At 41.8% G+C, this 25,499-nt stretch overlaps 1 protein-coding gene and 1 non-coding gene across 8 annotated transcripts in view; one reads left to right on the top strand and one right to left on the bottom strand.

The window, feature by feature from the left end:
* Positions 1-4,592: 4,592 nt before the first annotated feature.
* The window catches only part of LOC122470078 (zinc finger protein 26), a 60,650-nt gene continuing 39,743 nt past the window's right edge, over positions 4,593-25,499 (bottom strand). For 6 of the 7 annotated variants that reach the window (XM_043557215.1, XM_043557211.1, XM_043557214.1 and 3 more), the window contains 3 exons: positions 16,188-16,314; positions 15,472-15,567; positions 4,593-10,323 (listed from right to left, as the gene is read on the bottom strand). In XM_043557215.1, the coding sequence (XP_043413150.1) occupies positions 8,339-10,323; positions 15,472-15,567; positions 16,188-16,314 (2,208 nt within the window). In that variant the 3' untranslated portion in view covers positions 4,593-8,338. The remainder of the gene's footprint in view (positions 10,324-15,471; positions 15,568-16,187; positions 16,315-25,499) is intronic. The other variant, XM_043557217.1, reaches the window with a different exon arrangement.
* On the top strand, positions 17,921-18,023 carry LOC122471088. The gene has a single exon (XR_006294105.1). It is a non-coding gene; the product is annotated as a small nucleolar RNA U13 (small nucleolar RNA).

Consider the following 25,499-nt stretch of genomic DNA (forward strand, 5'->3'; position numbering starts at 1 on the left):
GTACATGACAGGTAGTACATGGTGTATGAAGGCTCATAAAATATTTTTGAATTAAGTGAATATATCCTATTAGCATCATTTTGTAAATGTGCACATTTTCATTGTATAGATTTATCACAAATTAGAGTAAAAGACTTAAATCCTAAAACTAGACAACAGAAGATTTTATATCCTATAACATTAAATTTTACACAGTGAAATTTATGTTTTTTTAATAATGTTTATCTTATTTTTGAGAGAGAAAGAGGGAGAGACAGAGAGAGGTAGACAGAGAATAAGCAGGCTCCGTGCTCTCAGAGCAGTGCCTGATATGGGGTTCAAACTCACAAACTGTGAGATCATAACCTGAGCCAAAGTCAGATGCAGAACCAACTGAACCACGGTTCAGGTTTTAAAAACACATCCTCAGGGTGTGTTTCTAAAACCTTTTTCATCCATATTATGAATATTCATATATTTATATATGATGTTTTGTTTCTTATATGCAATTACAAAATTATCCCTTCTGTAATTTATGTTTTTTAGTGTAAGGATGCAATGCTATTATTTTGTCCAAAATTTTTGGTTGTGGGCCCTAATAACATATATTGAATAAAACATCCTTTTAATTTTTTTAAGTTTATTTTGTTTGAGAGGCAGAGAGAGAGAAGGAGACAGAGAATCCCAAGCTCAGCACTGTCACCAAAGAGCCCAACGCAGTGATCAAACCCACGGAACCACAAGATCATGACCTGAGGTGAAACCAAGAATCAGACATTTAACTGAGCCAGCTAGGTGCCTCAATCCTGCTTTTAATTTTAAAGTCAAATTCTGGGTGCCCGGGTGGCTCAGTCGGCTAAGCGGCCAACTCTTGATTTCTGCTCAGGTCATGATCTCATGGTTTGTGAGTTCAAGCCCTGCAGTCGGCATGCTTCTCTCCCTCTCTCCGTCCCTCCCCCACTTGCTTGCTCTCAAGCTCTCAAAAATAAATAAATGTTAAAAAAAGTTTTTTTAAAAGTCAAATTTCTTCAGTGGCCCGAGATTACTTAGGGACAAACAATAACACATCTGTTCAAAAAGGCTCCCAGATTCTGCCACACAAAGCTCTTCTGAATGTATTTCTCAAACATTTTTAAGAACAGGAATATATAAATATATACCCCTCAGGATTCTCCTTTTGTCGACTCTATTTTTTTTTCTTTTTTCCTTTTCATTAACCCTCAATCTGTAGCATCAGCAGCACGGCTTAGAAGACCAACCAAACATTCCCTAAACAGATCTTATGCACATTGGTATACAAAATTTTCTGAACATATGTTTTCATTTTCCATGGGTACAGTCTTAGGAGTAGAATTCCTGAATCTTATGGTACATATATATTTACCAGTTTTTTAAATTATTTTTTATTGACGTATAGTTGACACAAAATGTTAACATTTCAGGTATACAACATAGTGATTGATAAGTCCACACATTGTGCTTGCTCATCACACGTGTAGCTGCCATCTGTCACCATACAACTGTATGATGAACTTTTAAGAAATTGCCACACTGTCTTCCAAAGTGCTTGTATTGTTTTATATTCCATGTTTGGCTATTCTGGTGAATGTAGTGGAAAGACTCAGCATTATTCTTCATGGCCAAAATATGAAACAATTTGTATGTCCATCAACAGGTGAGTGGATGGACAAACTCTGGTATATCCATACAATGGTATTTCCATACAATGGAAAGCTGAGCAATAAAAAAAACAACAAAAACAAAACTGATGCGCAAAAAACATGCACATATCCCAAAAACATTAGACTGAGAGAAGCCAGATACGAAGGGTTATTGTACAATCCCAATCATATGAAATTCTAGAACAGATAAAAAGAATCTAGTGTCAGAAGAGAGATCAGCGGTTAAGGTCAGCAGTGGAAGTGAAATTTGTGAAGAGGTACAAGGGAACATTTTAAAGTGATGGAAATGAAATAATCTACAACTTGGTAGGAAGCGGTACTCACGTTGGCCTAAACATTTTTACCAAAACTCATGGAAGTTCAACTCTATGTGAAAAGTAGATACATTTTATTGTCTAAATTTTATCAAAATTTAGTCCTAAAATGTGGTTCTGAAGAATGAATGAAAATGGAAAGACCTGGGGCACCTGGGTGACTCAGCTGATTGAGCATCCGGCTTCAGCTCAGGTCATGACCTCATGGTCCGTGTTTTCGAGCCCCGTGTCAGGCTCTGTGCTGACAGCTCGAAGCCTAAAGCCTGCTTCAGATTCCGTGTCTCCCTCTATCTCTGCCCCTGCCCCGCTCGTGCTCTGTCTCTGTCTCTCAAAAATAAACATTAAAAAAATTTTTTAAGAAAATGTAAAGACTAAAATTTGTTAAAGGAACGTTAACATGGGCCTCTTTGACGCTGGAAGGGATCATGGAACACACTTGGAAATTTGACTCCGATCTTGGGTGGTTTGTAAAGCTCCCAATTTTGAGTGGCGCCTAGAGCAAGAGAGCTCTGCAGCAGGGACAGGACTGGTGCGAGGTACCCTGTAGGTTAACTCACATGGTGCAGAAGGTCTGTTAGAAGTATCCAAGGCAGTTAAGGATGCTGTCTGGAGTCTACTTCAATCTCTGATAGAGCTGCAGAGCCCTCTAGGGTTCTGTTGCAAAGCCATGATTTCTGTGGCAGAGAAATATTCTCCATTTGAAAAGCAGATTCTGGGCGCCTGGATGGCTCAGTAGGTTGAACGTCTGACTTGATTTCAGCTCAGGTCATGATCCCAGGGTCATGGTATCAAGCCCCATGTCGGGCTCTGTGCCGAGTGTGGAGCCTGCTTGGGATTCTCTCCCTATCCCGCTTCCTCCCTCTCCTTCTAAGATAAATCTTTTTAAAAAGAAGAAAAGTGGGGCACTGGGGTGGCTCAGTTGGTTGAGCACCTGACTTCAGCTCAGGTCTTGATCTCACAGTTTATGGGTTCAAGCCCAGTGTCAGGCTCTGTGCTGTCAGCTTGGAGCCAGCTTTGGATTCTGTCTCTCTTTCTCTGCCCTTCCCCACTACCTCTCTCTTTCTCTCTCTCAAAATAAACATTAAAAATTTTCTTTTAAAAAAGAAAAAAAACAGGGGCGCCTGGGTGGCGCAGTCGGTTAAGCGTCCGACTTCAGCCAGGTCACGATCTCGCGGTCCGTGGGTTCGAGCCCCGCGTCGGGCTCTGGGCTGATGGCTCGGAGCCTGGGGCCTGTTTCCGATTCTGTGTCTCCCTCTCTCTCTGCCCCTCCCCCGTTCATGCTCTGTCTCTCTCTGTCCCAAAAATAAATAAACATTGGAAAAAAAAAATTTAAAAAAAAAAAAGAAAGAAAAAAAAAACGGAAAGCAAGAGGGGCACCTGGGTGGCTCAGTTGGCCGAGCATCTGACTTTGGCTCAGAGCCAAAAGTCTGACCTCACAGTTCGTGAGTTAGAGCCCTGCACTGGGCTTGCTGCTGTCAGCAGAGAGCCTGCTTCAGATCCCCCTCTCTCTCTGCCCTTCACCACGTGCTCTGTCTCTCTTAAGCAGGGATGGCCTCACCTACCGCCACATTACCAATGATTGCCTCCAGAGGCCTTTGTGCTTCCCATACCCACAACTCTGGGCTCTGCAAGGTTAGAAGTCTTGATCTGTACGGAGAACACACTTTTCACCAAAACAGAGCAAGTTTCCTACTTAATTGCAAGCTCCAGGTACGCCGTGGGCATTGTGCTCCTTGTGTCCAGGGACCAGCAGGGCAGACGAGGAGTCGCTCTTTTTCAGGGGTACTTGATGCACGAGGAGGATGCAGTGCTGCTTACACAACAGGGTGGGGAGGAAGGAATGGATTCAGGTGATCCACTTAGGGGCTTCTTGCAACTTTCTTACCCAGTTGTGAAGGTACATGCACAGATACAGCAACTTGGTCTGAGGGCACGGGAACCATAGCTCAGACCCCTCAGCAAGGAGGTGAGCCATCAATGCCAGCAGAGGTGGCAGAGGCCCCAGAATAGCTCACAGGTGAGAGAAAACGACAGCATCAGGAGGGACCTGTTGGTCCCAGCGAACTTTGTTTCCTCAGTCTCTCCTCGGACAGACCTAACGCTGGGAAAATGGAACTCAGCAGAGGTGGGATGGACTGTGGGCACAGAGTGAGGCCACCCAACCCTCTCCAGGGAAGGACTTGTTGCTCAGCAGCAGGGAGTGGTCAGCTGACTGCCCCCAGTTGCCGGAGTTTGTGGAGTTGTTCTCAGCTAAAGAGAGCAGATTCACTTGGGATGCTCCCCTTCCCAGGGCAACAGGCCCCTGGTGACGGAGCTCCTCGGGGATGCAGAGACCTGACCATCTTGCCCCACAGGAGACACTCACGAGCAGCACTTCCTTCAGAGCTTCCTACTGGTGTGGCCAGGGTCTCACCAGCCTCAGTCCAGCCTGACTTCTTCCTCCGACCCACCCTTTCCTATTCACCTTCCCATCACCCCACAGATGCTGATCCTCAATAAACACCTTGCACTCCAAACTGCATCTCAGGATCCACTTCCAGAGAACCCAACTTATCGCACAGCCTAACCTGTGTTAGGAATATTTGGGTTGTAAGTAACAAACACAACTTGAACCAGATGAAGCAAGCATGAGAATTTATTAGAAGGGTATTTGGGATATCTCACAGAAGAATGCAACAATCAAGGCATGAAAAGGGCAGATGTGAGTCTGGACATTAGGACAAGAACCAGGTCCCGGAATAAGCTTCCAGGCTTCACTCTTCTCCCTCACTGCAGACTGTGTTTCCCTATGTGGGGGAAAGCAGCCACTGTGAGCACCCACGTTCATAGATTACAACCTCAGTTGCTAAAACCATATAGACAAACAAGATAGTCCCAGGTTTCCAGAAGCTTTCTAATGGAAAAGACAACACATGCGATGATTGTATTACCACAGTGACAAACACATGTGCGGTTCATAAAGGATGGCCAAGCGTTAATAAGGAACATGGGCATTTCAGTGACAGGAGACTTGTGAGATTGTAGAAATACAAAGGAACTGCAAGTAGTTCAAGGAGGCCAAAAAGTACTGTGCAGGAGGAAAGATATTCAGAAATGATGGATAGGCCGGATTTATACAGAAGTCCTCATTAAGTCCACAATTAGCTACCTGCTGTTTCAACACAGAAGTGTATAATCAGAATTGCACCTTAAAATACTATGTGTAGTGTGGAAAATGGACTAAAAAAAGAATGAAGGCAAGGTGCAAGAAATTATACATACAGCTACAAGGGTCATGGTTGGGTTAGCACATCAGCATAGGCCAGACTAGGTGCTGAACACCTAGCAGCTTGCTGGTACCGTATCTGTAGACTCATGAGCCCAGCAGAGCTGACAACCTGAGCATATACTGCTGGAATAAACGGCCAAATGAGGGAAGCCTCAGATGTAGATTCCAGATGCCCACTGACCTACATTCTTCTACTGGTACAGGTATTGCTGGATAAATTGGATATTCTTTGGGTTTATTTCACCTCAGGTTCTACAGGTGATGATCTTGAGATCAAAATACCCAGAACATTGGATCCATAGAGAGAATGGTGTCACGTTACAAAAGCCCACAAAGAAACACTGAATAGAAAGGCACTCCCCAAGACTCAAAGACTTGATCTCCAAATGATCCATTACTTAGTAAAAGGAATACAGTAGAACTGTCCTTGGCAGAACGGTCTTCCAGGACAGTGGGGGAACCTGGGTGGTGAAAGAGGAGGGAGGGGATGCTCTCCCTATGCATTCTACCAACATCAGCTACTATGCTCCATGAAGCTGCAAGTAAATCCCTCTTAGCATCAAAACCAGCTCTCTTCTTGATGTGGGATTTGTGGTGGGGGAAATGTGGGGACTCGTGTTTTTTTTGTGGTTTACCAAGGTAATTTAAAACGTGGACACTGAAAATCTCTAATTTCAGAATCAAAGACCCCTCTTCAGAAAGAGAGTACCCAGTGAGTTCTACACAGCATACCTGGGTCTCCGCGTAAGGTATTTTGATAAACAAGGCCTCTGTTGCCAGCGTTAGCACTCCCTATGACTGACACATGACCCCTAAGGAAAAAATCTGCTCTTCGGTATTCAACCAGTAGGCTAAAGCCAAAGTTTGGTTATCTAGAGAGTAAACTACTGGGTTTAACTCCTTAATAGTAAATGGAACAATCTAGAACTGAAGTGAGAAAAATTAGGTCATTTTTAGACCACAGACTCCAAACTCAATCCAAGAACTAACGAATCAATATCTGGGACTAGGGAAGAGAATCAGGAGAGATAAAAATTTAAAAGTGGGAGAATCTACAAAGTAAAACATAACCCTATAACTATTCTTTTACAAATGAAGTTGATAAAATCACCTTCAGGTTTGAGGGAGAAAAGCAGGAAGTCCATATGTTTGAGCATGAATAAAAATTTGGGAAGTTAGATACTTTTAAAATTACCATCCTGGTGTAGTGGATTAGAAAATTACTCTCATTGAAGTCCCAATTTTTCAACAATGATGTAAAACTGGTAATTACAGGAAAGAATACTGGTAAACTCAAAGGTGCGGACAAAGCAACTTGTGCATGAAAGAAGTCTTGATTTTCCCAAGTCTGGTATCAAAGTCAGGACTTTTCTGAATTTCACCATCATACAAAGAATACTATACACTTTGTCAAGGATCATTATAAAGATCACTGCAAAGTTCCACCTGAGCTAAAGGGTGGTTCATGCACTGTCGAAGTGAGCCCTACTTACAATGAAAGGTTCACAACAGGATCACCATGTGCACGGTGCAGCTGGTGAAGAGAGGCAAAGCACAGGTACTTCAAATGATGAAGCAGTGAAAGGCCTACTTCCTAATACCTGTCCAGACATCACAGAAATGTGCAGGAAGGTAAAATAGGCTTCCTTGAATACATCAAAAATATATTTCTCAGCACACAAAAATCTATACTTTACATTTTCCGAACGTGACCCCTAAATAATTGGTTTCTCCCCCTAGCTTTTCCACAAAATATCTTATGAAACACTGAAAACAATAGCACACAGCATATTTCATCAGAGTAACTTAAATACAAGCTGTACTTGGGCACACAGCACTTGAAGTACATACACTGGATGCACAAAGGCACCACACTGAATGAGAACAACACCTGGACAGCACTACTGCCATTTAGCTCGAGTGCTGTGTGATACAGTTCACACGCCTTTCTTTTGCTCACTCAGTACATAATGAGTCACTATTGCGTTTTGCGTTCCTGTCTTTGAATACTCATTAACCAGGTATTAGGTAAATTGTTTCTGAGTCTGAGATTGCAGACTTTATATAATGTTGGCTTTCATAACGGAAGAGAAACATCAGCAACCACAGACCCGTTTATATGCCAACAAGCCATAAGGAAAAAAAGAGATGTAGTGTTATTAAGCTGCGTACTTAACAGTAAGACATGTTATACCAATTGCCATTTCAACAGTATCATTAAAACAGAAAAACCAGCGGCATGTGGTTATGTCCTGACATCAGAGGCACTACTACAAGGTATGTGCATTTCATGCTCACAATTACATCATCATATGTGATTCCAAAATATGAGACACACTGTGTGACACAGGAAAGTAAACCATAAATACCACTGAGAAATGTCTTATCTAGATGTTTCAATGACTCAATTTATTCACATATTTTTAAAACTTCATACTTCAGAATGAACATGTCAATCATCAGTATGGGGTTTCTAATAACCACGTCTATAAAAAAATGTATGGCTTCCCTTTATAGCCTTATTTCTAGGGGCACGTTTCCCATTTCTTTCAATCGTTAGGCTTACCCACAATGTAAATCCCCCCCCCCAAAAAATATGGTTGGATTACCTGCTGAAGAGTGTCCCATATTTAGTATTTTCACAGAGCTTCATTCCTGAGTATTTTAATGCACAATGAGCTGTGATTTCTTGATGGAAACATCACCTCACTTGCCGTATTCATGGGATTTTTCTTCATTTGCTGGATTAGGGTTTACCCCAGTGGGCATATTTCCAACAGCTAATGAGATGTGGCCTCTGCAAAGCTTTCTGATGTTCACAGTACTCATCTTTGCCATTAATTTCCTACTGTATGCTTGCCAAGCTTTTAAAATCCACTGCATCTCATAGGCTCATTCTACTCCATGAGTTCCTATATAAGCATGTTAATCAGCTGAAAACTTTCCCTACATAACCTCACTTAGAGTTCCTACCCTAAAAGATTACTCAGACCTACAATGTGATGTGACTATTTATTTGAAAGGTTTACCATAACTGCATTTTCTGAAGTACAAAGAGGTAAGGTCTCTGTCAAAGACTAATATTAACTCCAATCCTAGGATTTCTTTGCTGTATGAGTTCTCTGGTGATTAATGAGCTGTGACTTTTGGGAGAAGGCTTTCCCACATTCATGGCATTGGTAAGGTTTCTCTCCTGTATGAATTCTCTGGTGGTTAACAAGCTGTGATTTCTGAGAGAAGGCCTTCCTACATTCGCTGCATCCGTAGGGCTTCTCCCCAGTGTGTGTCCTCTGGTGCGGTATGAGGTGTGATTTCCGAGAGAAGGCTTTTCCACATTCGCTGCATTCAAAGGGTTTCTCTCCTGTATGTGTTCTCTGATGATTGATGAGACTTGACTTCTCCCTAAAGGCTTTCCCACATTCGCTGCATTCATAAGGTTTTTCTCCTGTATGAGTTCTCTGATGTCTAATTAGCTCAGATTTCTCAAAGAAAGCTTTCCTGCAAAGACTGCATTCGTAGGGTTTCTCTCCTGTGTGGATTCTCTGGTGAGTATTGAGCTGTGACTTCTGGGAGAAGGCTTTTTCACAATCCCTGCACCCGTATGGTTTCTCTCCTGTATGAGTTCTCTGGTGAGTTGCGAGACTGGACTTCTCACCAAAAGCTTTCCCACATTCAGTGCATTCATAGGGCTTCTCTCCTGTATGAGTCCTCTGATGTGATATGAGATGAGACTTCTGACAAAAGGCCTTCCCACACTCACTGCACACATAAGGCTTTTCTCCTGTGTGAATTCTCTGATGATTAGTAAGGCTTAATTTTTCACTGAAAGCCTTCCCGCACTCACTGCATTCATAGGGCTTTTCTCCTGTGTGAGTTCTCTGATGTCTAACAAGCTGAGATTTCCTGCTGAAGGCTTTCCCACATTTACTGCATACAAAGGGTTTCTCTCCTGTGTGTGTCATCTGATGGGAAATGAGATGTGACTTCTGGGAGAAGGCTTTCCCACACTGAATGCACCCATGAGGCTTCTCTCCTGTATGAGTCCTCTGATGGTTAATGAGACTTGACCTCTCTCTGAATGCTTTACGACATTCACTGCATTCATAGGGCTTCTCTCCAGTATGAATTGTCTGATGTCTAATGAGCTCTGATTTCTCAAAGAAGGCTTTTCTACAATCACTACACCCATAGGGTTTTGTTCCTGTGTGAGTCCTGTGATGTGTAACGAGTTGTGATTTCCTGCTGAAGGCCTTCCCACATTCTCTGCATTCAAATGGTTTCTCTCCTGTATGAATTCTCTGATGATTAATAAGATTTGACTTCTCACTAAAGGCCCTTCCACATTCATTGCACCCGTAGGGTTTCTCACCTGTGTGTGTCCTCCAGTGTGATATGAGATGGGACTTCCGGGAGAAGGCTTTCCCGCATTCACCACATTCATATGGTTTCTCTCCTGTGTGTGTCCTCTGATGGGATGTGAGCTGTGACTTTTGGGAGAAGGCTTTCCCACACTGGCTACAATTGTAAGGTTTCTCTCCTGTGTGAGTCCTGTGATGTGTAACAAACTGTGACTTCTGGGGAAAGGTTTTGCCACACTTACCACAGCCATAGGCTATCTCCCTTATGTGTCTGGTCTGATGTTTAATGAGACTTGATCTCTTAGTGAAGCGTTTCCTACATTCACTGCATTCATAGAGTTTCTCCCCTAGACGAGTTCTGTGAAATATGATAATCTGTGACTTCTTAGAACTAATTTTATCATATTTATCATATTCATAGTATTTTAACCAAGCATCAGTTTCCTCAGGCTTGGTATCGAGAAACAACTTATCAAATACACTGAAACCATCCGATTCTGTCTTTCCATAATCTGCTTTTGGAATAAGTAAATCTAAGTGATGTTTTAAAAATAATCCATCTACATTATCTTCACTGTTTGATTTCCTTAAAGGAACAAAGTTCATGCTCAGATTGAGTTTTTTTCCAAATGCATCACATTCGTGATCCTGTTTCAGATTTCTAAGCTTCTCCTGGTCATCCTGGCGCCACGTCATATGACCATTTCCTTGCAAGTCTTGTTCTACAAAGAAATAAAAACCTGTGAATGTTTCTGTGGTTGTCTTTCCTAAATGAAAAACCAGCTATGCTATGTAAGGGGATGAATGCTGGGGAAGGCCGTTTCCCAGTCCCAGGTAGAAGGTCTATCCTCTAGGTACTGGGGAAAAAAAGAAAATAAAATGCTATAAATAGGAATGACATACAGGCAGTATATTATGTCACCTGTGATTGTGGTCAAATATAAGTTTATAAAATGTAAGAGAATGTAAAAAATATATCAAGAGCAACGAGGAACAAAGAAAGGAGGTTGGAAGAAGCACTGATCCAATATTGTGAGGAAATGATTTCCTCAACACCTACTGAGTACACACTGTGCCCCAGGTGGAGCATGAATCGCAAGAGACAGGAAACAAGCCCCTGACCTTGAGCAACTTAATTGTAATGGAAAAGAAAACAAATAGAGAAAATTAACAGGTTGACAGAGTAACTACTAAAGCCATTACAAGCTTAGAGAATGAGAAATCATATTTGTCCCTTTTCCCATTTTAAAATTTTCTGAACGTTTTAAACTTACCAGAAACATTTTCAGCATTATCACCAAGAGAGCCATTTCGTGGAGCACACCATTTTTCATCTAACGTATTTAGGCACAAAACCTCACAATCTATGTGTTCTTTCACTGAAAATATCTTAAGATACAAGTTCCCATTCTTCAAATATTCTCAATTTGCCCTTTATTATATAGCTCTTTTGTCATTATTCTCACAACATAACCACTTAGGCCACTGTTATAAGTGTTCTTCAAAAGGCTTATTTTTCACTAACAATCAACACTTGGAATTGTTCCTGAGCTCTTACCCACAGGTATGAAAGCCAACCAGTAATGTGAAAAACTTTTTAAAGACTTAAATGTCAATCAAGGGTAATAAATTTGCAGGAAACCCACAACTTACTGTTGGCCATATCCATTCAGGAGGTAGAGTCAACAAGATTTGCTGATGGATTTGACATGTAAGGAATAAGGGAAAGCAAGGAATCAAGAATGAACCCTAAGACTGAGGTTTGAGCAATTCAGTGGATTATGGTGTTCATTACTGAGTTGAGAAGAATGAAGGAAAAGGAAGCCTGGGGGTTAAAATCAAAAGTCTACTACAGAAATATTAGCTTTGAGATGTACGTTACAAGTTTGAATAAAGCGGTAACAGGAAACGTGAGAACAGAAAATGAGTACTTACAAATTAAACTTGTAATTTTGTTACCTTAACTGTTACATTGTTCAACTAAATACACATTTGGAAATTGTATCTAACTTCTTCCAACTTTAATTTTTCCCCATTAGAAAAACGGGTTTGCTTCATGTTTGACCATTTGTAGTATATCCCAGATACCCCAACTCTCCCCACCACTTTTTTCTGCTGTAGCTTGTTTATTTTTAAGTATTTTATTTTTTATTTTAGAGAGAAAGAAAGCATGAGTGAGGAAGAGGGGCAGAAGGAGAAAGAGAGAGAATCACAAGCAGGCTCCACGTAGGGCTCAATCCCATGACTCCGGGATCATGACCTGAGCTGAAATCAAGAATCAGATGCTCAACCGACTGAGCAACCCAGGTGTTCCTCTCTGCTGTAGTTTAATCCATCTTAATATCTCAGTAAAATATCCTTCCAACTGGTTTCCCTGCTTCCTGTTAATTTTCTACTCTGCAGTCAGGTTAAGCTTTTTAAAATACAAATCAGATAATTTTATTATCATTTAAAATTGTTTGAATCAATTCAAACTCCTTCCTATTGCTTACAAGTTGATGTATGATCTAGTTTCTGCACACTCCCCAACCCCTATCTCCCTGAGGCAAGGCCTTTCTAAGTAACTAAGTCCCTTCCTGACTTAATGGATTCATATTTATCATTCCTTTTTTTCAGTATTTATTTTGAGAAAGAGAGAGTGCGAGCAGGGGAGGGGCAGAGAGAGAGAGAGAGAGAGAGAGAGAGAGAGAGAGAGAATGAATCCCAAGCAGGCTCTGCACTGTCAGAGCAGACGACACAGAGCTCGAACTCACAAACCATGAGATCATGACCTGAGCTGAAATCAAGAGTCAGATGCTTAACCAACTGAGCCCCCCAGGCACCCCCATATTTGTCATTCCTTTCAGGAACACTTTCTCCTAATTCAGATAGCTTGTTCCTTTCAGTCTTCATGTCTAGAGTTGCCTTCTCCACATGACCCTGTTATGGATCAAATGTTTGTGCCATTCCCCAAAATTTATGTATTTAAGCTTTAACCTACGGTGTGGTTGTATTTGGAAATGAGATCCCAAAGGAAGGAATTAAGGTTAAATGAGATCATAATGGTAGGGCCCTGATCCAAAAAGATTAGTATCCTTATCAGAAACACCAGAGTACTCCTTGGCCCCTAATCTACCCACATTCATGAATGAGGAAAGGCCATATGAGGGCAGAGCTACATTGCTACAAGCCAGCAAAACAGCTTTCATCAGAACCCAAATCACGCAGGCACCTTGATCTTGGGACTTCCAGCCTCCAAAACTGCGGGAGTAACTTCTTGAGCAGACTAACACTCTCTCTACCATATTATTATCTACCTTATTTCTATAAGAGCACTTTCAGGATCTCTGTTTTACCCTGGTTATTTGAAAACTTGTTCACTTTTATCCTCCCGTGAGAAAGTAAGCACTGTGTAGACAAGGAATATCCACACCATCCAGCACAATACCTTAAAAATAATAAGAGAAATCAACACATATTCAATTTTCTATGAACTGCTAAAGTTGTTGTGCAGAAAAGAGTTGGCACCAGGCCTGAGAGTGCTATGCACACACGACTACTTGCAAGGTTGCTCTTGGCTAGCATTTGGGAACCTGGGTTTCTGGAGTGTTCCTACCATCCCCAGCTGATAAAAGGGGCTCCCTGTGGTGGACTGTGTGCAAACCACGTGGTTTATGCTGAGTACCTGGTCCCCTGGGAGTCTGAAATGCTGGACTCCTAGCCGAAGTGCTAGGCAGAGGTGCCTCTGACCAGCTCCCAATAAAACCCTGGGTGCTCGGTCTTTAGTGACCTTTCCTGGGCAGAAATACCACACATACTACTGCATTTTCATTGCTGGGGAAGAAGTGAGCTCTGTGTCACCCTCATGGAGGGAGCAGCACAGGAAACCTGCACCTGGATTCCTCCAGACTCTGCCTGGGCCCGTTCCATGGTGATGCAGCTATGTGTCATTATGTCACTGTAATAAATCTTAGCCATTCCTACAACATCCGCAGTCCCGTTGAACCTCTGAGCATAGTGGTGTTCTTGGGGACCCTGAAGTGCAGGCCTTGTTAATTTTGACAACTAACTTTGCGCTACATTGCAGTGAAACATAAATGTTCACTATTTAAATGCAGAGTTAAAAAAATTGGATGCAAATGTCACTTCTTAAGTAAGTTCTATGCTTCTGTATGGTATTTTCCAGGTATTTTACTTTTTAATCACTTTAGTAGAAACTCAAGTGGTGGCCATCAATGAGAGAGGGTCACATAAAAAAAAAAAAAAGCACAAGAGTTTCTCAAACTACAAATTCCAGTTCTAGAATACTACATTTTAACATACGTATACAGCACTCTACTGAATCAAATCCCCATGTGATCTAATGCACACCTGGCTAAAAACATCTGTATTAGAACAATGGGCTTGTGGAGAAGAATTTGCGGAATGAATCCTGTCTGACACAGAGCTGGGTATAAAACTATAAGCCTGTGTCTGTGCATGCACACAAAGCTCAGAGACCAACCAACTAAAGAATATTACCCAGCCTGTGATCAGGTCTGGAATGGGACTTCCGAAAAAAGTGAGACCAACTGAGCTGGACAGTCAAGGAACATTCCATGTGTATGAATGTGTATGTGAAAACAGAGTTTGTGTGGAAAGGATTAAGATAAAACACAGCACAATCAAACGGAGATGCAGAGAAGAGTAAGTATTTCGTCTGAAAACACTGAGAAATGTTCAAATGGAGTTGACCATGAATTTGAGGAAGAGGGTATAAACAGCAGGAGAGGCTGCACAGATTCACACAGTGGAGAGCCTGGAAGAAGAGGCTATAGGCTGTAGCAGACTCTTGTCAATGCCTCAGCTACATTCAGATGGCACCTGCACCCTGGGAAGACTGTGGGGCACACCCCAGGCACCCATCTCTCTCTGCCCAAAATAATCCTTAAGCTGCAAGCGCATGCTTGGTCTGTGTGCAGGGATTCTGGGCATTCTGGAGAATTCACGAACGACCCCAGAGCAACGCTCAAGCCCTGAGCACTGGGCGTTAGCAGGTGACCGGCTTCCTGGTCCCTCGGGGGGTCCAGGCAGCCGCCACAGGTGAGCACCCTTCCATCACATGCACTGCCATTCCCTCCCCACCCCCACATCAACGCCCTTCCTCCCACCACAGTGCCACTCAGATACGTATCTCAGGGGGTGATTTCGAGGGAGCCTGAACTTATAAAAGAAGGTTAGATTCTACACCTATCTAGAAATTTGGATAATTCAGTAAGTGAAGTAAATTCCAAATCCAATTATTTGGATAATTCAGATGTCCCTAAGGGACATCAAGGGCCTAGTTTTAAGTGTGTGTTGAGGAGTTAAGTTAAAAAGATAACTTCCAAAGTGCAAAAAACTTAAATAAGAGACAGACCATTCGATGTACTCCGTGGTATCTAATCTACAGGAAAAGTACAACAGAACCTAATTTTAAAAAGGGAGAAAAAGGACCAATTTTTTGGGAGGAACGAGCAACTGTTCTCAGCTGTACAGAGGCTGAATGGAGTGCAGTGGGCCCACGGGGTACTTCTCTGGGCATCAGACACCCCACTGAGGCGAGAAAGAAACCTCCTAACTGTACAAGCAGACGTGTCTAACTGTAGGTGAGCAGAGGACAGAAGATTAAACATGTCAGAATATGAAAGAAGCCAAAGTTCCAGACTTGGCAGACAGGGAGTAGTTCATGGCCTAAACAAGCTGGAAGCAAAGAAGCCACACCTAAAGACACAAAGTGGCTCACATCGGGTGTTCTGAAACCCCACCACGGGGCCAGAGATTGTGAAAAGAGCTCTCAAAAGCACATTTCAGAGATGTCATCAACCCAGTGACCAACTGAGACTGAATTTCTGGCTGGTTCTCACACCCACCTGAGCAGTCTGCACTTGGAACTTCTCCATCTCCCACCCATGGCTCTTCTCCTTGCTCCAGCTTGAAGATGACATCAGGTTTCATAACTTCATACCCTGTTCAGGGGAAAACACAAAAGCCTTGACCCTGACTGCTTGGGCTTCAGGGCCACCGAAGAAACAGAAAGGTTTGGCATCACACCGGCCCAGTGAAGTACCCATCTGTGTATGAACAGACTAAATAATTCTCAACAGCAGGGGTCTCCCTGGTGGCTGATGGTCCTAAGATTGTTCACTTCTGTAATCCAAATACAAAACCGTTACCTGCTTCAGAGGCTCCCGAGCCCATCAGCCTGGGTTCAAATCCAGGCCCTTTCAATGACTAGCTGTCAATCCTTGGGAAAGTGACTTAAAAGGAGCAGAACTGTACCTGCTATACAAAACTGCTCTGTAAGTAAGTCAACACAGAAGAAGCAAGTGGAACACAGCCATTTCCTTGCATTAGGTGCCAACCCCCCATGAATGCGGTAAGTTTCGGAGGACGCATAAAGAAAATAAGCCTTCGTAATTGGAAGGTCAGGTCCAGATGTTTTCCCTAGTGTCACAGTACACGGAACTTTTAATCTCCTGAATTCAGGTTCAAAACCATTAAAAAATTCAGAACCCCCACAGCTCTCAGCAACTAAACAAGTAAGGTATTAGGCATAGTCTGAGGTCCTCCAGGAAGTTCTTCTTACCCAGCGAAACTAGGCTGCTGTAGTTCTCCAGCATGACATCCTTGTATAAGTCCTTCTGACTGGGGTCCAGGAGTTGCCACTCCTTCTGGGTGAAGTCCACAGATAAATCCTCAAATGAGAATGCCTCCTGTAAAAGCATAACCCTGGTGAATCTGAAGCAATTATCACTCTGAGAGATAGGAAAGAATTGGAGTGTAAGCACATTTTTCTCATCACAGCAAGTTATGGAGAATGACTGTGTCCTTTGCACGGTATTTCTGCAATAAAACACGATGATGCACTCTTCCACCCTTCCATATATACAATACATTAGAAATGGAATTCAGGAGTTTAAATCTCAACAGGGGGCGTATGAATGGCTCAGCTGGTTGAGGGTGTGACTCTTGACTTTGGCTCAAGTCATGATCCCAGGGTCGTGAAATCAAATGTCAGGCTCCATGCTGAGCCTGGAGTCTGCTTAGGATTCTCTCTCCCTCTGTCCCTCTTCTGGTCACACACATACTCTTTCTCCGCCCCCCCCCCCAAAAAAAATCAAATTAAAAAAATAAATAAATAAAAATTCAAAAATATTCTGAACCACCAACAAAATATTTACTGAACCTCAAATCTGCCACCAGAGAGGTGGTACCCAAAAAAAGGTAATAACACAATACCCTAAAAAACTGCATAGTCTCGTAGAGGCTACAAATATATACGCCTATTCATAAAATAAGCTGCTGTAGCTGAGGCACCACGTGGGTCAAAGCAAGGACAGCTTCAATTTCGGTGTCAACTCGGGCTCTCTGCAAGAGGTAAAGCCTGAGGTGAGTTTTAAGAAATTAGCAATGCTTTCCACAAAAAAAGGAGGTGCAAAGGCATTCTGGGAGCCAACAGCTCCAATGAAACCCCAAAACCAGGAGAGTTGAGGAGATACAAACAGTTCACTTAGATAAGAACACAAGGTACAAAGTAGTAATTAGATTAAAAGGCCACATGGGGGGGGGTGCAGACTGGTTAACAGAGATAGACACTTTCTCGTTGCCAACAGCTAGCCATGATTCCATGAGATGGGAGAGATATAACCAAATCTAGGTTTTAGAAAGGTTTCTGGATTTAGGTCAAGATGGATTTCCATCTCGGAGTACCCAGGTGGCTCAGTTTGTTGAGCATCCAACTTCAGCTCAGGTCATGATCTTGCAGTTTGTGGCTCAAGTCCTGCATCAGGCTCTGTGCTGACAGCTCAGAGCCTGGAGCCTGCTTCAGATTGTGTCTCCCTCTCTCTCTGCCCCTCCTCTGCTCATGATCTCTCTCTCTCTCTCTCTCTCTCTCAAAAATAAACATTAAGAAAAAAAATTTTTAAAGAGATGGATTTCCATCCCGAAGTTACCTGAGATGATCAGAAAACATGCACTCTAAATAATCCATAATAGCATCAGAAAATAAGAAACCTGACTCTAAGCAGCACATCATACACTCTGAGAAGAGCTGGTACACCTGAAGACAGTCAATAAAAGTACCCATTTTGAGCAACTGAGGAAAAAAAAAAAACAAAACTTAAAAAAGAGCTCAGACACTCAGGCCTCAGGACACTGTCACCAAATGCATGTCAGAGGAGTTCCAGAAGGAAAAAAGCAAGAACATGGTGGAAAACAGAAATGATGGCCAAATGCTCCTCAAATGGGGCAAAAGGCGTAAGTCAACAGGAAACTCAGTGATCCCCCAACTGGATGATAACATAAAGAAAGCCACCACCGAGCTTTTGTAGTTCATAAGTGTGATAAGTGAGCGTTCACGCCACTGTGTGACATGTGCCACCCTTAAACCTTGTTACGATGTCGGCACATTACGTGTCTGACGTGAAAAAAAGAAAGCCACCACCAAACACATCATAATCAAACTGCTACAGAATACAGACAAGGAAACAGTCACCTCACTTATAGAGAACAGCAATTCAAATGACTGTAAATTTCCTATTAAAAAGCAGAGGACAGAAAAGGAAAACACTTTAAAAGTGCTGAAAAGAAAAACCTGTTAACCGAGGATTTTGTAACCAGCTTATTCACCAGGAATAATTGTGAAGTGAGGGCATTTTCTCTTATGAAGAAAAACTAAGAGAATCCAGGGCAGCAGAGCTGCCGGCAAAGGGCTGACAGGTGCGAGGCCTTCCGACGGAAGCAGTACCAGCAGGCAACTCCAGGCTCAAGAATTAAGAACAGGGATGGCAAATATCCATGCAAATACAACACAATCTTCTCCTCTAACGTCCTTTGTTTCCTCCCTCCCTCCCTCCCTCCCTTCCTTTACTGTTCACTTATTTTTAAGAGAGAGAGACAGAGACAGAGCATGAGTGGGGGAGGGGCAGAGAGAGAGGGAGACACAGAATCCGAAACAGGCTCCAGCCTCTGAGCTGTCAGCACAGAGCCCGACGTGGGGCTCGAACCCACGAAATGTGAGATCATGACCTGAGCTTGTGTCGGGACGCTTAACTGACTGAGCTACTCAGATGCTCCTTTTTTTTTTTTTTTTTAATGTTTATTTATTTTGAGAGAGAGCTCACGCACAAGAGTGGGGTAGGGGCAGAGAGAGAATTCCAAGCAGGCTCCACACTTGAACCCATGAACCATGAGATCACGACCTGAGCCAAAGTCAAGAGTCAGACACTTAACCAACTAAACCACCCAAGTGCCCCTCCTCTTCGTTCCTTGAAGTATGTTTGACCGCTGGATGCAAAAATCGTAGTATCGTAGTATCTTCTGATGGATTTTCAACATGCAAAGGTGTAACATAAACACAGCAGACAGAGTGTCACAACACCTAGACAGTGTAAGGTTTCCATATTCCTATCCAAGTAACAAGATATAAAACTGTTGCACTTCAAACTACACAACTGAAAAATGAAAAGGCAAGCCACAATCAGGAAAAAATTATTTGCAAATCCTACTTATGTTGAAAAAAAAAAACTTGACTCAGAACTTATAAGAAAAACCTCTTAGAACTCAATAAAAAAACTAAATTAAAATTTTAAGAAAAGTTAAAAAGTAGGTAGGGGCACCTGGCTGGCTCAGGTGACTGTTGATCTCAGGGTTAGCAGTTCAAGTCCTGCATGGACGTAGAGCTTACTTTAAAAAGATATTAAAAAATAGGGGCACCTGGGTGGCTCAGTTGGTTGGGCATCCAACTTCGGCTCGGATCATGATCTCACGGTTCCTGGGTTCTAGCCCCACGTCGGGCTCTTTGCTGACAGCTCGGAGACTGGAGCCTGCTTTGGATTCTGTGTCTCCCTCTCTCTCTGCCCCTCCCCTTCTCATGCTCTGTGTCTCTCTCTCTCTCCCTCTCTCTCAAAAATAAATGAGCATTAAAAACATTAAAAAAAAGGGGCGCCTGGGTGGCGCAGTCGGTTAAGCTTCCGACTTCAGCCAGGTCACGATCTCGCGGTCCATGAGTTCGAGCCCCGCGTCAGGCTCTGGGCTGATGGCTCGGAGCCTGGAGCCTGTTTCCGATTCTGTGTCTCCCTCTCTCTCTGCCCCTCCCCCGTTCATGCTCTGTCTCTCTCTGTCCCAAAAATAAATAAACGTTGAAAAAAAAACATTAAAAAAAAAAAACATTAAAAAAAAGATATTAAAAAATAAAAATAAATAAATATTAAAAGTAGGTAGAATATTTTAATATATTTTATCAAAGAAGATACAGGAACGGCTATTAAGCACATGAGCACATGAAACAATGACCAACATCATTAGTTATGAAGGAAATTAAAACCATAATGAAACACCACTTCACACTCGCCATAATGATAAAAAGACAGATGATAAGTATTGGAAAGGATGTGGAGAAACTGGAACTCAACACTGCTAGAAATACAAAGTGGTCTGACACGATGGACTGTGGCAGTTTCTTAAAAAGTAAATATAATTTGACCATACAACCCAGCAATTACACTCTTAGGTATATACTCCAGAGAAATGAAAACGTGTTCATGTAAAACTTGTACATGGCTGCTCCTGTGAGCAGCACTTACAACCACTGCGAAGGGTAAATAATCCACATGCCCATCAAGGGTAAATAATCCACATGCCCATCAAGGGTAAATAATCCACATGCCCATCAAGTAGTAAAGAGACAAAGAGAGGTATATCCATTTAATGGAACACTAGTCCACAATAAAAAGAATGAATTTCTGACATATGCTAAAATGTTGACGGACTTCAAAAACCTATGCTAATGCAAAGAAGCTAGACACAAAAGAATACACATTATATAAATCCATTGATATGAAATGTCCAAAAGGAAACCCTATATAGAGAGGAAGCAAACTGGTGGTTTCCTTAGCCATGGATGGAAATAAGAACTGACTGCAAAATGACAAAATTCTCTTGGGATGAAACAAACCCTCTAAAACTGGAGGGTAAGGACAGTAACACAACATAAAATTACCAAAAAATCACCCCAGTATATACTTAAATTGGGTAGATCCTACTGAGGTCATAGTTCAAAAAAGCTGTTAAAAAAGATAACAAAATTAGTAATTTTATGTTAATGTATTTGACAACTTAGATGAAACAGATATTCAAACAATGCACTCAAAAATTACACAATATGAAATAAAAATCTGTATCAGTTGAATGTTAAAAAGACTGACCCCATCCCCCAAAACCTTCCTTCAAAGAAACCTCCAAATCTATGAGGCTTCAGAGGTGAATTCTTCCAACCATTTAAGGAATAAATAAAGTGACTTCACAGAAATTCCTCCAGAGACCAGAGCAAGAGTGTAAACTTCTCAACTCACTGTATAAGGCCAGCAGACCAAACCAAACAAGAACACAAAAGGAGTGAACATCACAGGGAAATTAATAGAAACAAAATTCCTAAAAAAAAAAAAAAAGAAGAAAAAAAGAAAAAAAAAGAAACAAAATTCCTAACAAAAAGCCATATATAAACAAAGCATAATGTCAGTTGACCAAATAAGGTTTCCTTCAGCAGTGCAAGACAGGGTTAGCATTCAGAAATCCATAAAACTTATTAACAGAATATGGGAAAAAAACCATTATTTCAACAGACGTGGAAAAGGCATATAATAAAAATCCATTCATTGTAAAATACTGTCAAACAAACTAAGAATCGAACAAACCTAATAATCATAACCTACCAATATCTACAGCTAACATCACACTTAATGGCAAAATAAGGAATATTTGCTCCCTGGGGACTGGAATAGCATTATCTAAAAGAATGTTTTGTGATGACTTAAATGTCCTCTATCTGCACCATCCAGCAAGGTAGCCGTCAGCCACAAACATCTACTGAATACTTCAAAGGTGACTAGGAAAGGACTTTTTAGTTTTACTTATTTTTAACCAACTTATATTTATTTTTATTTATTTTTAATGTGTGTTTATTTTTAAGACAGAGGATCTAAAGTGAAGAGGGCTCTGTACTGACAGCAGACAGCCCGACATGGGGCTCGAACTCAAGAACGATGAGATCATGACCTGAGCCGAAGTCAAACACTTAACCGACTGAGCCACCAAGGCACCCCTCAGCTTTTTATTTTTTCAGAGACAGAGCACTCAAGAGTGTGTGTGCAAGGGGGTAGGAGCAGAGGGAGAGAGAATGTTAAGCAGTCTCCATGCCCAGCCCAGAACCCAACTACGCAGGGCTCGATCTCACCACTCTGAGATTATGACCTGAGCCAAAATCAGGAGTCAGACGCTTGACTAAGGCACCCAAGAGCCCCTATTTTTAACCAATTTAAATTTAGACAGCACAGGTAGCTAATGGCAAACGGCTGTATAATTTGTCTGGCCTGTGTCAGATTCCTGGGACAGAGCCTTGCTCTTTCCCCAGTGACAGAAATGCTTTTATTATTCATGGGGGCCCCTCCTGAGTTTATGCTTCTCACAAAAACGGTGACTCACGGTGGGCTCCTAGTCTTCCGAATGGGCACTGGCTGGAAAGATCAACCATCTGATTAAACAGTTGAGGCTTTGAGTCAGGTGGTATCAGCACAACCTCCAGGAAGGGGAGAAGGCTGAGCTCAATCATACAGCCACTGATTCAATCAACCTACATGACCATACCTACGTGATAAAAACTCCATAAAAATTCTGGACATTGGAACGTGAGGTTAGCTTCCTAGGTGGTAAACACAAAAACGTGCCAGAAACGTGATGTGCCCTGATTCCACAGGGAGAGGGCACAGAAGCTCTGCATCCGCAACCCTCCCAGACCCCATCCTATTGTGTCTCTTCATTTGGCTGGTTCCAGTTTGTGTTGTTGATAAGAAAACTGTAATTGTAAGGATAACACTTCCCTAAGTTCTGTGACTTGTTCCAGCAAACATGAAGGGGTCATGGGAACCCCCCAAATTTGTAGCCAGTTGGTCACAAGTACAAGTGGCTTGGGAGACTTACAGCTGGCAAGTGAAATGAGAGCAGTCTTGTTGGGTGTCCTTAACCTGTAGTCTGTACTAACTCCAGATGGTGCCAGAAACGAATGCTGGAATGCACCAGACAGAAAGCAGTGCCGGCCGAGAGCAGGGAGGCAATGACACTTCTAACCCACATTGTCCAGGAGGTCCTGGCCAGTACAATAAAATGCAAGGAAAAAGTACAAATACTGAAAAGAAGATGTAACACTGTCGTGCATAGTATGACTGCATATGAAGAAAATTTAAGAAATCCTACAAACGATGATAATTAGTTAACGGTGGATATTCTTTGACACCACACCAAAACTAATCAACTTGTAGTCTCTTAAAAATGAGCTACAACAGGGGCGCCTGAGTGGCTCAGTGGCTTAAATATCTGACTCAGGCTCGGGTCATGATCTCACGGTTCATGAGTCCGGGCCCCGCATCGAGCTCTGTGCTGACAGCTCGGAGCCTGGAGCCTTGCTTTGGATTCTGTGTCTCCCTCTCTCTCTGCCCCTCCCCCACTCATGCTCTCGTCTCTCAAAAATGAATAAATGTAAAAAAATTTAAAAAAAAAAGATGAGCTGCAGTGTACAACCTCCACCTTTATCAATTAATGAGCTTCTCATATTGTTACATTAAAATCTAACGTTTTATCTGGATCTTTCAGTGGATAATTTTCCCATTAAAGATTTTATAACATCAAGCATTAGTCATGTGGAAAATATTGGTTTTATGAGTTAAAATCTTCTCACAAAGAAATAGCTTTACCAGTTAATTCTGTAGACATTTAATGAAGAAATAATTCCTGTTTTACTAAACAATTACCAAACACAGAAGCAAGAACACAACCCTACACTTTGATACAAGCATCATCACCTTGATAACAAAACTCAGTAAGGATACTGCAAGAAAGGAAAAGCAAAGGCCAGTTTACACATGAACATTCATGTGAAAATCCTAAATGACAACTATACTGAGCAATATGTAAAGAAGAAAATATAGCAAGACTGAGCTGGAGGGGCACCTGGGTGGCTCAGTCGGTTGAGTGTCCAGCTCTTCATTTCGGCTCAGATCGTGATCTCACACTTGTGAGGGTGGAGCCTGCTTAGGATTCTCTCTGCCCCTCTCCTGCTCACCCTCTCTCTCAAAATAAATAAATAAACTTAAAAAAAAAAAAATTTAAGGCTAAGTCAGAGTTACTCCTGGGTATATAATCAGTCTCTCCTCACAGTCCTGGGGCAGGCAGCATTTCCTGCCCATGGGTCCTATCCCTGTGCTTTAAGAAAATCACCTTTTGCACTGGGGGGAAAGAAAAAAAAGGACTAAGTTGGAGTTTATCCGAGAAATTCAAAATTCAAGTTGCATTTAACATTAAAAGGAATATATATATTCACTACTTTAACAGATTAAGAAAAGATATGTAATCACGTCAATAGATGCAGATAAAGAATATTTGCAAATTAAAAGAATGTACACAAGAACTACAAACAACAGAAAAAAACTGAACAAAATTGCTAAAATGCTCGTTTAAGTTTTCATATAGAAGCACTGTATTTCATAAGGAAGGAATACAAAAATATGAAAAAGAACAAGCAGACGAGAAAAGAGTAAAACATACCAAAAACTGAAAAGTAATCAACATTTGTTACAAAAAGTCTTAGCAGGGGCGCCTGGCTGGTTTAGTAGGAGGACTGTCCGACTCCTGATCTAAGAGGGTCGTTGACTTCAGGCCCCACATTCGGTATATAGCTTACTTAAAAAAAAAAAAAAAAAAAAAGTCCTGGGGCACCTGGGTGGCTCAGTCGGTTGAGCATCCGGCTTTGGCTCAGGTCATGATCTCATGGTTTGTGAGTTTGAGACCCACATCGGGCTCTGTGCTGACAGTTCAGAGACTGGAGCCTGTTTCAGATTCTGCATCTCCCTCTCTGCTCCTCCCCCACTCGTGCTCTGTCTCTCTCTCTCCAAAATAAATAAATATTAAAAAAAATTAAATTTAAAAAAAAGTCCTGGCAAACTAGGAATTTACAATTTATTTTTACTAAGAAAAAAAATATTGCTGATATTTTTGTTAACATGGAAAATCTAAAAAATCTAAAGAAAATTATTAGAATTAATAAAAAGGTTTAAGGGAGCCTAAGTGGCTCAAGGGATTAAGAGTCCAACTCCTGATCTCCGCTCAGGTCATGATCTCACAGTTAGTGAGTTCAAGCCCCACATCAGGCTCTGTACTGACAGGTACAGAGCCTGTTTGGGATTCTTCATCTCCCTTTCTACCCGTTTCTCTCCCACTGGTACTGTCTCTCTTTCTCTCTCTCAAAATAAATAAATAAACTTTAAAAATAAACAAACAGGCTTAAGAAGTTCCTGAATGCAAAGTCAGTATGTAAAAACCTACTATATTTCCACGTTTCGGCAAGAAAATTTTTAAAATTTTATATACCATAAAATTTCAAATGCCACGTACTGTGGAAATGACTAATTACAGATCTGGGACAGAAAGTGTACAAGCTGATCCTTGACATATTTTATCATGTGATAGAGCAATAACTTCATTTAAGAAACAAGGAAGTGCTTAGAAGCAGAGTATCATTCTGTGGCCCCTAATAAAACAGTCCATCAAGGCAACAATCATAAAGCTGCTGACGTGACAAAACGGGCAAGCAGACAGGAGTCACCTCCTGGAATACACACCACCACCTCTGAAACACTCTTACCCAAAAAGTCACACCTAAGTCTGATCAAGCCTCCAAATCAAATCTGTAATGATGAAGATATGCTTTTATCTGTGCTAATTCATGGCTACTAAGTACCTGAAATGTGGCTAGTGTGACTGAAGGGCTGGATTTAGTGGTTTTAAATTTAAACATTGTTGTGTGGCCAGTGGCTTGGGTACTAGCCAGCACAACTCTAAATCTGCCTAT

The sequence above is a fragment of the Prionailurus bengalensis genome, chromosome D3 (genome assembly GCF_016509475.1).
Source record: "Prionailurus bengalensis isolate Pbe53 chromosome D3, Fcat_Pben_1.1_paternal_pri, whole genome shotgun sequence".
In the NCBI taxonomy this organism is placed as follows: Eukaryota; Metazoa; Chordata; class Mammalia; order Carnivora; family Felidae; genus Prionailurus; species Prionailurus bengalensis.